Genomic DNA, 17,173 nt, shown 5'->3' on the forward strand with positions numbered 1-17,173 from the left:
AAAAGTGCTTTCATGCCCGCTGTTGTTTCCAGCTCCCATGTGCGCAGTCACACCGAGAAGAACAATTAACGCCCGCAGGTCCACTTCAACGTGTCCGCTTTGGGTGATTAAATCACCATGCCTCAAAGCGTTTAAGACTTCTTCCAACACTAAAATCATATTTTATTGGATGGGATCCCCGTGTTCCCTTAAAGTGCCTCTTTTTGACACATATCTCCCTTCACTTTCTCCCCATTTTCCCGAGTTGCCTCTCCCTACCGGGGGTAGTGCGGCTCATTAAAACCTTCGTGGCTGCGCTTTTTCATTTGATGCCACGGCAATGGGACCTTGCCAATGGGAGAACGTGTTCGTACGTTGCAGGAAAAGTTTGCTTTGGACCGTGCTGGTCCTCTGGTTGTGCACGCCCGCGGACGGAACCTGGAAGACTGGACTTTACAAAACCAGAGAGCAAGCTGCAGCCTCTCATGCCTCTATCTATCAGAAAAGGTAAGCGGTTTTTATTCACTTGGTTTGTTGAACTGCTCAGGTTTTTTAATTTATTTTTTTTTTGCGCGAGGAGAAGCGCAGATGCACATATCGCTATTTTTAAACCCTGCACTCACATCGCGTGTCGATGCCAGCTTCTTTCCTCTCCATCCATCTAGCGAGTCTCATTGTATTCTTGACATTTGGTTTCCCTTTTCCTGTCCATGTGTGCTGAGTGCTCTCATCCTGAAGTTGGCCCACCCTCTCGAGAGCACGTCCTCTCTCCCTCCTGGCGAAACGAGATGCAACATCTTCAAAAAAATTGGCCATTTAAATTTAGCTTCTTAACTTCTCTTCTGGAAACTGATACTATTTGAACTATGAGGCGACGTCTTCCCACTTTGCGAATATGTATGCTCCCTGTGGCCTGTGTGTGTATGTGCAATGTTAAAAATGTGAAGGAGAATAATGAAAATTCCATTCTCAAGGGATGCTTACTCGGCCGTCACATTTCAGATGACTAATCTTGTTGGTAAATACATTTGAATCCCTAGTTATGTATTTATGTAGTGCCTGCGGAACCGTGTTAGAATGAGACTGGTTACGTCATGCTTCAAATGAGTTTTGCACAGTACTGCTGATTGTTAATGTAAGGCAAAACCTCTCCACAATGGTGGACGGGTGGGGGGGATTGTTGGTGATTTTATTTTTTTCGTAATGTATTTTCATGGCAGTGTAGCAGTTAAACTATTCTCTCCAAGACCAGGTATAGACTCTGAATGGGTCCCACGTCAGTTTTTATTGAGTTGTCTGTAGTTAAAATAAAGAAGCTATAATTTATGTATTGGTTGAGAAGAGTGCATTGGTGGCTTTTTGGAATGTGAATGTAGTAAAATAATGTAATCATGAATTGATCTATATGGTGTAACCTTATTGGGGCGATGACGCTTAACCTTCCGTGCGCTCCGATTCAAATTTGGTTTGCAGGTTAAAAGCAAGTGTGGATTTTGCACGTTCTCGTTGACATTGTGAGTGTATATGAGGTTGCGACTCTAAATCACGAGACGCCAAACGTTTTTGAAATTAATTAAATTAAAAAAGTTCTTGGGTACTGTTTAACCCAAAGGGTTTCATACACACTTCTGAAATAACAAATGTGCTCAAATGACCTTTAATCGATATATAGTATAGCAACAAATTATCCTATGATGCAACCGCATTACAATTTCAGCTTTAGTGTGCAAAAGGTTCTGCTCCAAAACGTTCAGGTAGGGTGGCCATCTCAGCCGATGAATCCAAATTTACCTAAAACCGTGTGTGCAGTCAGATAGGCTTTATCGCCCTTGGGGGGGGGGGGGGGGGCTTCAACTCAGAATAGCAAGGAGGCACACTCTCCAGGTGGATTTCATAGCTTCCAGCTTGTGCTGCACTGGCCAACTTTGCTGGTTGGCTCCCCCTGTCACTCATGGCCTCAGGTCTGTGGACATATTTACTAAACACAAGCATCTGGGACTTCATTGCATCTGGACTCACTTTCTTCCCCTGAAAGTTGAGAAGTTTACAGTGGGTCTGTAAGTGGTAGATAACATTTGCGGGACGGGAGCTGCTGCGGCCTCCACAAGGGTCAGGGGGTTTAAGGAATCATGGGGTCGGGCGAGACTCGGAAAGATCTTGTAAAGCTTATCGTGGGTAAATGGTCGCAGAGTGACATTTTAGGAAGAGAGTATTTTGCTTGCTTGTATTTTGTAAGTCCATAAAAAGGGAATACTTTAAAAAATATGTATGAATCGGACAGCTCCTACTAAAATGCCATCCAATTCGATACTCCTGCTCGAAACTAAAATCGCAATTAAAAAAAAAACCTTTGAGTCTGTAAAACAAAGATGAACACTGATCTTCTTTTATATATGCAGCTATTTGTAGTTGTATCAAATGGTTTTGGCCCGGTGTGTGTCCCAGAGAGAGAATCTGCACAAAGTTTGGACGTTCTCATATTAGCAGAGGGAGAAGAAAAAAAAGACGAATGCATTCCCACCACGGCATTAATCAAATGAATGGGGATTAACACTACTTGAGTAATTTCTCGACTGGTGCGGTCACTCTGTAGCGGAGTTGATAAAGCGTTCATTCACCCTCGTTCTCCTTTAAAACTATACGGCTCAGTTCTCTGAAAAGGGGGGGTGGGTAGCGGCTTTATTTGGTGCCTCGTCCATTTCTTTATCTTCACGTTTAAACACTTGTCATGGTCTGACAGGCAGTCTAAGCCCTATGGTCTGCCTCATTCCTCATCCATCTTACCCACGTCCACCTTTCTTTAAGTATGGGAATAGAGAGGACTGGGATTCCAGTGGCTGCGCTTCGTGTCGCTTGAAGCAGAATGGCTCAGGAGTTCACTTGCTACACTTCAACGAAAAAGTCTATTTGAAAGCAGCGACGCATAGCAACACTGGTTAGTCTTAATTAAGGTCAAATACAGGTCTGACGATCATATTAGGCACGGCTTCAATTTGGAATGAGTTGCAAACTACAAAGATAACGTTTGGGGAATCATGATGGCAGTGTTGAGGAAAGACACACAGCACAAATAATTTGCTGTTGTCCTGTCCAAATGGTAGGAATTGAGCAAACTATATTTGATGTACATTATCCACAATAGGTGCCCCTAATTTTGCAGATGTAATTTGTTGCAGGCTTCCATTTATGATGTGAATCTTGAGCTCGCCATGTCGTGGGCTGTTTATTTAATTACTTCCTTACTTTAATGCTCATGGAGTTGGCCACCCCCTTAATGTATTTTCAGGGCCCAAGCTGAGACCTCTGTGAGGTCCCTATTGGGAATTGTTGTTATTGTGGTTGTAGTTTACAATGGTCACGAATTGCACTGGATCACGTGTTTCTCAAATTTTACACCTCACTTGCAGCAAAAGGAGGAGCAGCTGCAGTTCAGTACTACATTTACATCAGTGCAACATTATACTGAAAGGGAACTCCTTTTGGTCACCTACAACCATCCATTTGGGTCATCCAAAGGCAAATTTCTGATACAGCTTCTGAATCTATCTTACGAGCAAGCAAGTGTGCCCGCTGTTTTTGCCAATGAGTGTTGCTTCCCCCCTCACGCCATCTATCCACATGTGAGATGGCACTCCAGATGAATGGGCTTTCTCACTTGGGAACACTTAAAGATGCACACAGCCATGACACACTCAAAGGCAACAGGTGTCCACACCTGAAAGCCCCAGACACACAAAGACATGTGAGGGTCTTCCTTTTTTTCCATAGCTGTGGTGAGGAGGCACTTCACTGTGACCTTTGATGACCTTTATGTTGCTTTACTTACATTCTCTCTCTCTCACACACACACACACACACACACACACACACACACACACACACATGCTTTGAACTTCCACCATCCCTTTTGTGTCTTATCTTCTATTGCTCATTTCGTTTCTCCAGTTTCTTTCACACGCCAATTTGTCTTTTGGCTTTTCAAGCAGCTGCAGATTGTGACACCCGCTCATTTTAGTCATGGCTGCGGATTGTGTCCTCAGCGCATTAGTCTTGTATGCCTCTCCAATCCTATGGGATTAGATCTGTCTCATAATTGTCTTTCCCTCTTTTGACCATGTTCCCATGGGAAGCTTCCTGCGTAACCCTTATTAAAAATACTCTCCTCTTTCTGCCACATCTGTGCTTTGTCTTCCCCAAAACAGGTTCCCTGAGGTTTTTGTTGGTGGCCTATAAACACATCCTAAAGCCATTCCAACCCCCCCCCCTCCTCCCTTCCCCCCCTTTTTTATACCCACACCCATTTTATCACTGTAACGTTGGCAAAAATGCATCGAATGGTGGTCCAGGGCCTTCGCACAGTAGTCGAGCTTCTTGCCATCCCCTAAACGTTACTGACATATTTTCCACTAGCATCTGCTCATGCAACATTTTTGGCCCTCTTAGCTTTTGTCTGCCAACTTTTTCCTCTTCTCCCAGTCCTCAGTACGAAGTGTACTAAGCAGTCTCATGAAAGATGTAGGCTGTGTGAGCTTCAACGACCAGATGGGCCAACGCTGAAGATTTACTAGATTGTCATTTTCAAACTGTTGGCTGCAAAAGATGGTGAATGATTTATTTATTTTGCTGCAGCGTCATCGTGCCATGTGTGCTTTCTGGATGTGACACACACATTGGACCCACTCCAGTAAGGGTTGTTGACCGTTTTGAAATGAGAGTTGCATAAACAAATGTGACTATTATTAGCCCATGAAGCCACCGCAAAATATACCAAACAAGCCTTGTATGATAGTGATTGGAAATGGAATGAGTGGACTTGACTGGCCATATGGTATTTGATAACCTTGTTGTATTATATTTAGATATTACAGTCGAAGACACACAAGTACCTTTAACCTTTCAGGAATATACCCTTGTATACTCCTACGCTTGGAGAAAGTATTGTTCTCCGTTTTGTCATACATCATTGCTCATTAAGGTAAGCTAGATCGGAAATTATATAATGCCACGTGCACTCCTTAGGACCGATACAGTCACAAAGGTTGGCGTTTCCTCTGTGACAATTCCCTGAGTACAATACAAACAGAGCAAGAGGCCATAAAAGTCATCCCCCGCTAATGACGATCTTTAGCAGTGGCCAGGTGTACCTCGACGCACTCCCCCCAGAGCCTGGGAAACTGAGCTTTATCAGTTGGTTGTGGGTGATAAATGGATGCAAAAGGACCACCCTTAAACAATGCTGCTCAACTTGACTGGATCACCTTCACTATCTAACATTTTCCACTAATGATTCGAAATGTGTGTGACCCATGTGAAGACTTTTGTGATGTCATGCTGTAATCTTATAGATATTTTGTTACCAGTAAACTAAATTGCTGTACTTCAAGAACATCTTTTTCAAATTAGGTTTCTTGGCTTGATGTTTAATGCATCCTGTAGCAATAGCTTCCTCAGTGTTTTTAATCTATGATTTGACGATGGAACCCTCTTTTGGGGGCGGAGGGGGTGGGGGGGGGGTAGGCAGAGTCTGTCTCTAAACTCATTCACTCCCAAAGACATATTTATGTCTTTTCACACTCCACACATTCAACCCCAGATACTTTTTTTCTTCTTCAATTTTTCCTAGACTTAGTGTTAAAAAAAGGGTCTAGAATTGGCTGGTACTAAATTAAAGAAACAACCATTAAATAATGAGGATTCTAAATTGGAGATTATGTTTGACTTGAGTGATCAATATGAAGCCCAACACGATGCCAATGTAAGCCATGATTGGGTTTGAAAATATAAATACTGTAAAACTCATTTATAAGACACAAAAGGCATCAAATGCCATGGAAGACGTCTAAAAGGAGGGGTGGCAGAATCTTTCTCTTGGTGATGGGAAAAAAACTGTTCACATCAGTAGAAGTCAAAATTATTATGCACACGTATTGGGAAAACTAGAACCAGATATTTTAAAAACCGATTTGTTTTACTGTTTATTGTATCTGTTAAATTGCTCCATGTACAGCACTTTGTATGCAGCGATGGCTGTTTGAAAGTGCTCTATAAATACAGTTGACTTGACTTAAACGTGTAGACTTTTGCAATATTTAAGTATGGGGAAGACAGTGACTGACAGAAGAAACCAAGGTCGGTCTGTATGAGAGTGATGGGAAGAGGAAAGTATGGTGAAGGAAAGGGAAATACCACATCACATGTCAAACAGCAGTGTTATGACAGGGGTGTACAATGCAATATGGATTGCCAAGTGTATATGATCAAGAAGGCGGACTTCAGGTTACTTGTTGAAACCCATCCTATTTATTTATTCATTGTTTTCACAATTCTTTTGACGACAAAAGCTCATATCATTCTCAAAATATTCTTTGAGTTTGCCTCAAAGCTGCGTCAACATTGTCATGCTATTAGGTCAAAATAGAGTAAAATCTATTCGGACTGTTTCCAATTCTAGCTCAGAAAGGGAACAGGTCCAACACGGTAATAGCAAGGTGTACCTAATCAAGTGCATAGAGCAAGTATATACGAAGAGTTATAGTCGGGTGCGTCTTTTCTACAATCAGCAGATCTATGTGTGCGGCCACCACCACATGTGGGGATTGTTAATGGGAGCTGCTTAGCATCCTTTGCCTTTGGCGCTTTCTCTTTGTCTCTCTCACACTAACATATGGTCATGCGTATTGACAAACAGACGGTGGTGTCCCCCCCACCCCCCACCCCCCCAGGCCTGCGAAGACGTTGGCAGCAGAACACACAAAGTTCTGCGCTAAGTGGCCTGCAGTTTCCTTTGTGGTTTGTAAATGGAGCTCACAGTTACAGAGCTGTGCAGTTATTGATTGTGTAAACACACCATGGTAATAGTTTGCCATGTTTATCCTCCAGCTATCACCATGTGAATGTAATCGGGGGCTTTGTACACGTCAATGTTAATAAAATCATGGGAAGCCGTGTCACATTTTACTGCCTCATTGTGGGGATTAGTTTTTTTTTTTTTGTGACAGTGGGTAACTAAAAATTGTGTGATGAGATGAGAGAACTTTTTTGTTTTTTTGTCAAACCTACAAGCAGATGTGAAGCATTGACCCCGAAAAATATTTTTGTCATGCCGGGTTGTTCTTTTTACACTCCCAGACACTGAGGAAAATGTCCTACAAAGCTTCTGCGGCCATAGAACGGACTCCAGATCTTGACCGGCATGTGTTGAAACACTCCCCATCTCAGTATGGGACCTCATCTGCTATTCAGGGTGTCATTATCTGAGAGCTGAATGCAAATGAATGGACGCCGCAGTGTAAATAGAGCTTATAATGCACTTCTGCATATCTCGTGGCTGAATTAATCTGTGTAAACACCATAAAGGAGTTTCAAACAAAGGACTGAGGAGAGCGAGAACCGAATCAAGACAACAGCTTAGTGAATGGGATTGTGAAGCGAATTTCCTGTCATGAGCACGATGCAGTTTGAGTGACCTTGTTACGGTTTCCAAGTGATGTATGGCTTGAATTATTTACTTGTTGAAATGCTATTCTCGTGTATCTGAAAGACAAATATTCTGCACGCTTGCCTTCAGATTTGTGTACATTTTTGTGTGTCCTTTCAGAAACTGGTGTCCTCATACTGCCACAAGGACGGTGAGTTGCCAAGTGCAGAATGGGACAGTCGTGCAGAGAGTCTACCAGACATGCCGCTGGCCACAGGGATGTACAGGGGGCAGGTGAGCAAGAGCAATGTAACTCGTGCTACTTCGATACCAATATTGCTGATCTGTGAATGCTCAATAGTACTCTGAAATGTGATGTGCTTGGGAAACACTCTACAATAAACACTCCCATTTTTTTTGTTCATTCTCTCTCGATAGATAGATAATGTGTGTGTGTATATGTATACATTTAAAAAAATTATACACAGACGCCACAATGAGCCTTTCCAAAAAAAAATTTTTTTTAATCTAGCAGAAACACACCACGTTCAGTTAGTGTTGGCCAAAATTAGGAATGAGTTCATGAACTTTCGCTCATTCAAGTCATTCACATATAGCACTGGCATAGTTCAATCCATTTATTGGTCTAGTGAGAATTGTCCCTACGATGAGACTGAGAAAAGAGTGTGAGGAACACAATAGGTGTCATTGCTGAAACAAAGCTTGTATGCTTTCGGGAAACGGCCACACTATAAGTAGAATGAGCATGAAATCTTGGATGTCCCCGTTTTCTTTTTTACCTTTGTTGACTTTGTCAAGTCCCTGTTCCTGATTCTTTGTTAAATTTATAGCCGTTTGTGTGTATGTAGTTGGCGTAACCATGACGAGCCTGCCGTGAAAACAAAAGCCAGATCAAGGGTTAGCGTTCCAAGCTTTACTGTGATGAATTGAAGCGTGTAATGCTTTTACATTTTTGTGTTTTCCAGCTACAGGACCGTTGTCAGACCTTCCTATAAAACGGTGTACCGCACCGTGACCTCACTGGAGTGGAAATGCTGTCCAGGATTCAGCGGGACTGCCTGTGAAGAAGGTAAGTCCAAAGAGAGCTCCTGGACCCAGGAAATGGTTTTGAAAAGGAAGTTGGCTTTAATTAGTGACTTGATACAATTCTTGTTTTTATATATACGCTGATTAAATCAAACTGGTGTCATTCTAACAGTTCAGTTAACCTGTGTAAATCTTTGAATGCCCTGGAAATAAAATGCATAGTAATTAATATTGTTCGTGAATAATAATGCGGTCTAAAAATTAATCGAGCCTTATGTCAAATGAGAATTCATCATGTTAAATTTGTTTACTGTGCTGCAGCATTGGTGCTTTGTTCTTTTGTGTGTGTGTGTGTGTGTTATTGTGGTGTGACTAGAATATAGTCATCATCGTCTCAAAGTGCCATGTTAGCGTGGCTGTTTTCTAATTGTGACCACATTAGCTGCTTGATGTGCATGCCTAACCCCCCACCCCCACACACACACACACATTCATATGGGGATGTAGCACAACTTGTCACACAGAGCAGAATAAATATTTACTGTGGTTCAGGTGGTCCATTTTGGGGACACTGAAAGCAGGGCTGGTTTTTCCAACAACCTGCAGCTGACCTCCACGTGATCACAACAGTGATAAATCAATCTCACCCACCATAAGGCGAAGTTCACCAGCGGACTAGACTTTACTTCACAAAAGCAGAGCAGAGAGGAAATTATCCAATTAAGTTTTTGCCAAAGGAGATTCCCCTCGGGTTGTCATGGCAGCAGGGGGCTGTCGAGCCAGCAGGGATGCTGGGATTAGCCACTTAACCGAACGCTGTTTCGGGTGGCTCAGATCACAGGCTTCACTGAGTGGAAGTGACAGTTTCCATTCATGGGGGCCTTACTCTCTGGCACCGCGGATGCTATCCAGGGCCACCGGCGCTTTGTTCCATCCCCGCCATGTGAGCAGCGCCACTAAGAGGACCCAGAACCTGAGTGCACGTTGCCACCCGCCTCATTCACAGCTTGAAGCCAAAATAAAAGCTGCCCCACACGGGCAAAGCCGGCCCACGGCGCGGGCTTAGATCTATTGCCACCAAGTGAAGTGAAAGCTGCACGCGCAGTTCAATGAGTGCAAGTTTGAAAGGCAAGCTCTTTAATACCAATTTGGGTCTACCTATCTGTTTTTCTTCGGGGGATTGTTTTTAACATGTCAGTGAGCACTTTTTGAGTTTCATTTCTTTTCTTTTTTTTTAGTAGACCGGTACTTTCAATTGAATAATGGTATTTAACTCATTCAATCGCAGGCATTTTCCCTGGAGCAACCCCCTCAATCTCAGCATTTTACTGGATTTTGACTGATTTTTGCAAGGCCCACAGAATATTTGGTTCTAATGCTATATAAAGATGGAGCCTACCAAAATAAAGTTTGGACTCTCTTCTTTCAGCAGAATTTTTTTTTCTATCTCGTTCCATTCTTCAGCAATCGGCATTACAAAATGGCTAAGTTTCATGAAAATGGTGATTCCTGGGCAAAAAAACAATGCAAACGACTTATTCTCGTTCAGATTGCATCAGACCCTCCTCCTCTCTATGATGCAAACAAAAAAAGACTTAGACGTACAGGTACGTCCTTGGTATGTGGGGCCTAATTTTAAAAAGACGTACAAGTAAGTCTTGTGGAATGAAAGAGTTTAATGTACTTGTTCGAACACAAACATCCTAGCGTGCCAGTGTCTGAGCAAAACAGTAATAACATTCTACTTAAGAGCTCATGAATCTCATTGAAATAGCGGACCCATATGCAGTACCTTTGACACACCTCTCGTTCCCATCATCCCCATTGTTCCGCTTGTCAGACTGTGGAAAATGTGGATGAGCCGCTCATTTAGTTCGACCCCCATCATTCTCTCAACGGGCCACCCCAGGTCACCGCTGACTACACGTCCCGGTATGCATCAAATCCAGCGTTAACATCCCGTCTGCCTTGAGGTGCAAAGTGAGACTAGCCTGCGCGCACGCTGACAGCGCTCTCACTGATGTGGTTCAACGGAGATGAGAGAGTTGCTTTCTCTTGCGTCCGTCCATTCTCACCAGCCCGCGCCTTCCGGCGATCGGCAAACATAAATCAGCCGGTCCGCCGGCGGAGAAGTCGAGATAGCGTGTCTCTGTTTTAGTTTTGCATTTCCCAAAACTAAGGCGGCGGCGGCGGCGGCGGCAGCGGCAGCGTGCGGAGATAAATGAGGGAGGATAATGTGGAATGATGGTGCCATGCTGTCACACAAGATTTCAAGCCTATCGTATTCATGCTTTTTAAGCAAAACATTACATCACATCGGGTTTCATAACCGAGCATGCACTCCTTCAGAGTCCATGCGGGGTAAGATAACACGACATCCGAAAGGCACCGCTCACATGCGCTCTTTTTCTAACTGTCTCACCCCGACCTCAGGCTTTGACTGGAATTCCAGGCCAGTGGTGTAATTACTGACTTCTAATTGTTTTCTATGAGGTTTGGGAGATATTGTCTTACCTCTGGACCTCGAACATAATGGTCTTTATCGCTGATTGAGTCCAATAGAGGGAGAAAAAAAAGTTTGTAAGTATTTGCAGATGGAGGAAATTTCATAGCCCGCAAGGAGCAGCGATTTAGTTGCACCGAAGAACAGTGAATGCTTCTTTTCAGATGGCAGATCATCCAAAATAAATATCTAAATTAGTCCTCATTCGGAGACAAGGCAGTGATATCAGGATGAATTGAACTTTTAAATATTTGATTCCATCTGCGGCAAACTTGTCTGAATATTTACCTTCTCTTGGGAGTGGCCTATGAATATCGACGACACTTGATATCTTGGATGGGATTCGCTATGTGGATGAGTGCCATCAAGGAGATGAGCGAACCTTATCACAGGAGCAGGGCTGCCGGGCGATACACGGCATATGGGGAATTGTAGGCAAGAATTAGCACGGCTGTCAAAGCTCCGCCGCAGGGGGTACCCATCAAGACATATCTCAAAGCCATGCGGAGGAGGATGCGGTTTTTGAGATGCAATTTGCGCTATGGCTGGGAGGCTGAGGCACATTGTCCTTAATAAGCCGCAGAAACTTAATCTGTGTTTTCACAGCTCTGTCCGGCCTTATCACGGCCCTACACTCTCAAGCCAGCGCTTTAAGTATCATTCAGTCACACTTTGCAAAGCAAGAGTGGGAGTGTGCATGGATGCGTGTATACAACATTTCCACCAAATTCGGAAAGTGGGTTTGGAGGGTTTCATACGAGGATTTGTTTAGTGAAAGATGCAGCTGTTCAGGGTGATTAGCTGTTGTAGGGTTTCGTGCTTTAGTAGCTGTAAGTGGAGGAAGACCAGCATAAGGTGAATTAGAGCAGCAGATCTCCTCTCCCACCACGTGCGGACCACTACAGCAAAGCTATGAAAATCTGAAGACTGCCAATGCATCTTTCATTCAACTGTCAGACTGCCCTAGAGGTGTTTCTGTTTCAGTGTTGGGTTTGGCATCTTGTCATTTGAGCTACACCCCCCCGCACCTCCCACATACTTCCAAATTCTAAAGAGAAACACAAAATGCAAACACGCATTGAAGTAGGCAGCCACACGAATGCCACGCAGCAGCTGATCTTTATGGTGTCGATGGCAAATACAACAGCAAATGTTGAGATCCAAAGTGGAAGCAGCTGAGTCTGAGGTGAAATGGCTGCACGGCTCCAGATGAGCAAGCTGCCGTTTCTTGACGACCAGGCGTCCTTTGCGGGAAGTGTATGGATAGTTATTATATTAACAGATCCAATACCGAAAAACTCGGATTAGCATCATTTACTGCCAGATATTAGCCGTTCAGTGAACCACCGACATTTTCCAGAATCACCCACAATAAGTGAAAATCCACAACACTGACGATAAAATAAATAATTACATATATTCCACTAAAAGCAATCCAGACTTATTATAACACAATTACTTCACACCTGTTCTCATTCTGTCACACAGTTCACCACTGAAGAGGTCAGGTACGCTTGCTTCAAGCATTTTGTAACTCCCAGTTGAAGTTTACATGAAGTAAAATAAATGTTTAAGATGATATTTTGAAACACTTAAATGTTCATATAATTTAATCTAACCAAACTCCGCTGTCTTAATACTAACATAATTCCAAAACACCATTCAGAATGTAAATGATCATAGATGTTAGGGAGCAAACCAGACACAAAGAGTATACAATAAATACACGCAAACAATATAGCCCATGTGTGAATGATGAACCATGACATAGCCTATGAACAATATATTCCACCTACTGGTACAAAACTGTAAAAAAAAAAAAAAAAAAACTTTGTTACTATAGGGAATACGTTGTATTGACCTTTGGGCTTATACCGCCAATAAGCGATTTTTCAAATGTGAAAGACCCTACCATGGTGTACTTGGGGATGGGCAACATTGCACGTCACAGACTTAACAAGCAGTCCAATGTGTGAGATGGATTTCAATATTTCGCCCCACACTTATTGGCACAGCACATTTTACAGATTTTATGTGACGTCCAAACTTTCCAGGTCTTGAATCTGAGTTGAGTTTTATGTATCTGGCTGCTGAGCTGGAAACGGCAATTCCGCTCACTGATTTATTTATTATTTCCCAACGCTTCCCCAGGGAGCTCATTCAAATCTGTTTTTCCTACAGTTAGAAAGAAAGTAGGACTCATCAGCAGTGGAAAAAAAAAGCCAAAACACTTTTACAAACAGAAAAAAATAGACACCACCACTGATTTTGGGTTAAATATCCCTTAGCAAGATTCACCTCTACCAGACGCTTTTTTTTAAGCTACTGTAGCTGGATACTCAAACACGTTTTTTGGGCTGAATCGCTCGAATCTAATTTAAATTGGTTGGTTTCCTGGAACAGCCTCGGATTTTAAGCGTCATCCGCATCCGTTAAGCGTCATCCATTCAGTAGTGTTGCAGTCTTCTGCGAATATATTCTTGAAGCTTAATGTTTGACTGCTATATCCATTTGAAAACTAGTTTCAATGTGTGTTTGGTATCATGGTCTTATGGGAACACCCAATTGTTCATGTGCGAGTCGTCCTCTTCAATACACCCGTACCGCTGTCAGCCCCAGAGCATGGTGCTACCACCATCGTACTTCACGGTTGGCCCGGTGTCCTTAGCTTTGCAAGCCTCATCTTGACTCATCCAATCATAACTTTTTTTTTAACTCGGTGAAATACTGTAGCAATTTTTTTTGTCTTCTCTGACTATTAAACTTAAGTCCAGAAAGACATTTGGCTAGTCTACATAGACTGATTTAAAAAAAAAAGAAGCAAGTCCTGTACTAGTACTATAGCGCCACTTTTGTGCCTTAACAAAAAAAAAGCCTTTGTTTCTTTTAAATTAATTTTGAAGAGACTCCCAAAATGATCAAGTTATCCGATGGCACGTACAATGAATGTGTCTTTTTGTTTTGCGTGTGACCTATTTGCTTACACATTACCGTATATATACACTTACACGTACTGTACTTCCTAGAATATATCTTCGATATGGAGCACTTGTCTTACGCTGTAGTAGCTTTATACACACTACTGCTTTTCATGATGCAGCTGATTGCTTGGCTCCCTTCTGAGCTCTTAAACACACATTGTACAACATCGGCAAGGGTCGACTGTTGCTTCTAAGTGGGTGGGATTTTATGGAGTCCACCTTGAAGCTTCCGCTCCCATGTACTCTCAACCACAAACAAGCCACATCACAGAGATTTTGCTGGGGTTTCTCATGGTGACATCATTTATGGTCTCTCAATCGCGGACCTCCCAACAACCCCCCCCCCCCCCCCCGCCCAGTTCTGTCACTTCTTCCCGGCCAATTTTTGGATGCAACTGATTCCTCTGCTGATGCTGCAAGTTTCACTGCTGCTTCGCTTTAACGTTTTGTTTCCATCTGTTCACGTGGCGCCTCTTCGGTGCTGAGCAAGAGCAGAGATGAGATGAGCAGTGCTGATGTTTGCGATTAGTTCTGGACGAAAAAACAAGTGAAGATGATCTGCGGCCACGTGCTAGCCTGCTCGGCTTTGAATAGTCTCCAGCAAAGATAAATGACCTCACTTAATGGGCCCAAAGAGAGAAGAACGGACCACAACAGTACGTACGGTCCTCTGAAACTCAAATAACCGATATACTTTATGACGCCGTTGGGTTACATGACAAACAAATGGGGGATATACAGGAAGTGTGAGAAAACTATAACGACACAAGTGTGTGATTCTGCAGGTTTCGTACGGTGCCAAGTATCACGTCATTCAACAAAGACGCCCAAATTTGTGAATGAATCTTTGCCCAAGGACTGTGACGTAATGTTGGCCCAATTGAAAGCATGATTTTTTTTTATACTAAAACGGATGATCTATCTATATAACGATACGAATCATTGCTCGAAAATTACAATACTGTAGTCCTAATTGTTCAGAGATTAAAACCTCACTATATCATGTTCCAACTGGATTATTTTCGAGGAATATGAGTTTTCACATCCAACCTTGAGATCCTGGCATCTGAAGAGCTTTTAATTAACTGCGGTGATGACCTCAAGTAAAGGTCCAATAACAAAGTAACACTCAGGTTGAGGTCATGGGGCAATTTCTTGTCATCCTACCTTTCCAGGGCTCACTGTCATAGACAACATGAGAAGTGAAGTCCCCTAGAGCAGAATGATGGGGGTGTACTCCAGGAGCACACCCCCTCGAAAGGACTCCAAACTGCAGTCAACATTTTGAAACCAAGCTTTCAACTGCTTTTTGTGTGAGTCAGTTTGGTTCACATTTCGTTCTTAACGTGTCTCCATCTTTTGGGATACAAGCCACAAAACGGTTCAAAAGCTAAAGAATAGGTAAAATGCTCTGACAAAGACTTTTTTTTAATGAATTATTCAAAAGTCATGGTTCATTTCACTGTCACGCAGAGAATCCCACTACTGTGTTGTGTTTCATAACAAGTGAAGTACCATTTGCATTAATAGACCGTGTAGGGCACGCCTCATTAAGCAAAGTGTTTGTTTCTGCTTTGCTCTTAGGCATTTCCTCGGGTCATGTCCTTGTTTTTTTTTTTTTTTTTTTTTTACTTGTACAAATTAGCCAGTATAGGCGTCCATGTGCAAGTTAGCAGCACAGCATCTACAGCCAGTCTGAAGAGTGAGGCCCTTTCTCGCACCTTCTTCCTTTGAGGGACACCTTGTTCTAATTACCTCAGGGGAGCTTTTTTCACTTTGTGCTTGAGTGGCCCCTCATCAGGCGAACGTTGTTGCAGTGCTGCTAAGACAATGTTGGGGGGCCCAGCAGGGGGATCTCATTAACTACAGGACGTACCCTTGAATCTCTAAACCCAGGCCCACATTCCGCCCTTTACACTGCCCCCATGGGAGTCATACAGGGTGGTGGTGGGGGGGGGGGGGGGGGGGGGGGTTTGCAACACGGTTATTGTTTTGGCTGGACCCTTGCCACGTCCACAACGTGCAGCCAGCATGATGACCTCCCCCAGCTTCTATCAGCACCATAAATAAACTCTCGAGCGCGTGTCTGCATGTTGCTGCTTCCCTGAGGTGGTAATGCCACCTCACTCACAAAACGCAGCTCACTCACAGTCCGAGGAGGCCAAGCACACCTCCCAAAACCTATACCTGTTCATTTCAGCGCACATGCACCCGAAGAAAGGATGCTCTGCTTACTCAGCCACAGAGTCATAATAAATAAATAAATAAATAAATAGCGTCCAATACAAGACACCGGCACATTTTCTGCCTGCCTTTTGTCAAAAGCACACACACACACACACACACACACACACACACACACCATCTGCGTTTGTTGTCAGTGACAGATTGGCAGTAAATCGGGGCGAATGTGCCAGATTTGGAAGGCTGTCTCGTGGATGAAACCACGATGGACAAAGATTATGTCATGCGCTATTATTTCTTTTGGCAGACCTTCGCATTCTGTTCAAGATCTTCAGAGACACTATGTAGCAAATACATCACCTAACTCTACGACTGCGCTGTTCCTTTGCTGTACGTCATTGGAGGTAAAAGTGGATAAAAACAAAATTTGGCTGGGCTTTTTCAAGCTGTTCTTGATTTCAGCCACATAGCCAACACCGCTGTATATGTTGTCGCATCAGATCAAACCGGCCATTATTAACAGATGTGGTTCAAAGCCAGAAAAGCCTCAATTTCTACATACCTGAATTGGTTTTAGCAAAAAAACGCAGCCAGCGTTAAGATTTTGTCATTGTGTATTCATGATTTATCACACGCTGTTTTAGACAGAAGTAGTCCTGCCAGGGTGTAGTCATTGAACTGCTTGTGATGAGCTTTAGACTGCATTCACACCAAGAGCAGACTGGCCTTCGAAAGCACCAGCGGTTTTATTGATGAGCTGCAGGTCTCTTCAGGCAGTCGATTGAGCACCTCATTTAGATTATTAGATTATTATTTGCATCTGTACCAGTAGCTGGTTCCCATTTTTTACTCCACCTTCATCCCCCTAAAAAAATAAATAAAGAGAATAAATCCTCAGTTTTTCCACTCAAGAGGCCCAGAGCCTACCCCGTCCAATATATCCCCTTGGTACTTTTTTCCCTTCTGAAGTACACATTATAGGTGTGGTGTGAATGAACATTGATTTGCAATGTGCAACAGGAAGTTGTTTCCATTTCTGTCACCTGTCGGCTCTTGCTTGTT

General features: G+C 43.2%; 1 protein-coding gene across 1 annotated transcript in view; it reads left to right on the forward strand.

Moving 5' to 3' along the window:
* emid1 (EMI domain containing 1) overlaps positions 1 to 17,173 on the forward strand; it is a 57,859-nt gene continuing 40,686 nt past the window's right edge. Inside the window, exons 1-3 of the mRNA XM_052067761.1 lie at positions 1 to 486; positions 7,577 to 7,690; positions 8,383 to 8,486. Coding sequence (XP_051923721.1) covers positions 320 to 486; positions 7,577 to 7,690; positions 8,383 to 8,486 — 385 coding nt within the window. The 5' untranslated portion in view covers positions 1 to 319. The remainder of the gene's footprint in view (positions 487 to 7,576; positions 7,691 to 8,382; positions 8,487 to 17,173) is intronic.

This window comes from Hippocampus zosterae, chromosome 6 (assembly GCF_025434085.1).
Source record: "Hippocampus zosterae strain Florida chromosome 6, ASM2543408v3, whole genome shotgun sequence".
NCBI classification, from domain to species: domain Eukaryota; kingdom Metazoa; phylum Chordata; class Actinopteri; order Syngnathiformes; family Syngnathidae; genus Hippocampus; species Hippocampus zosterae.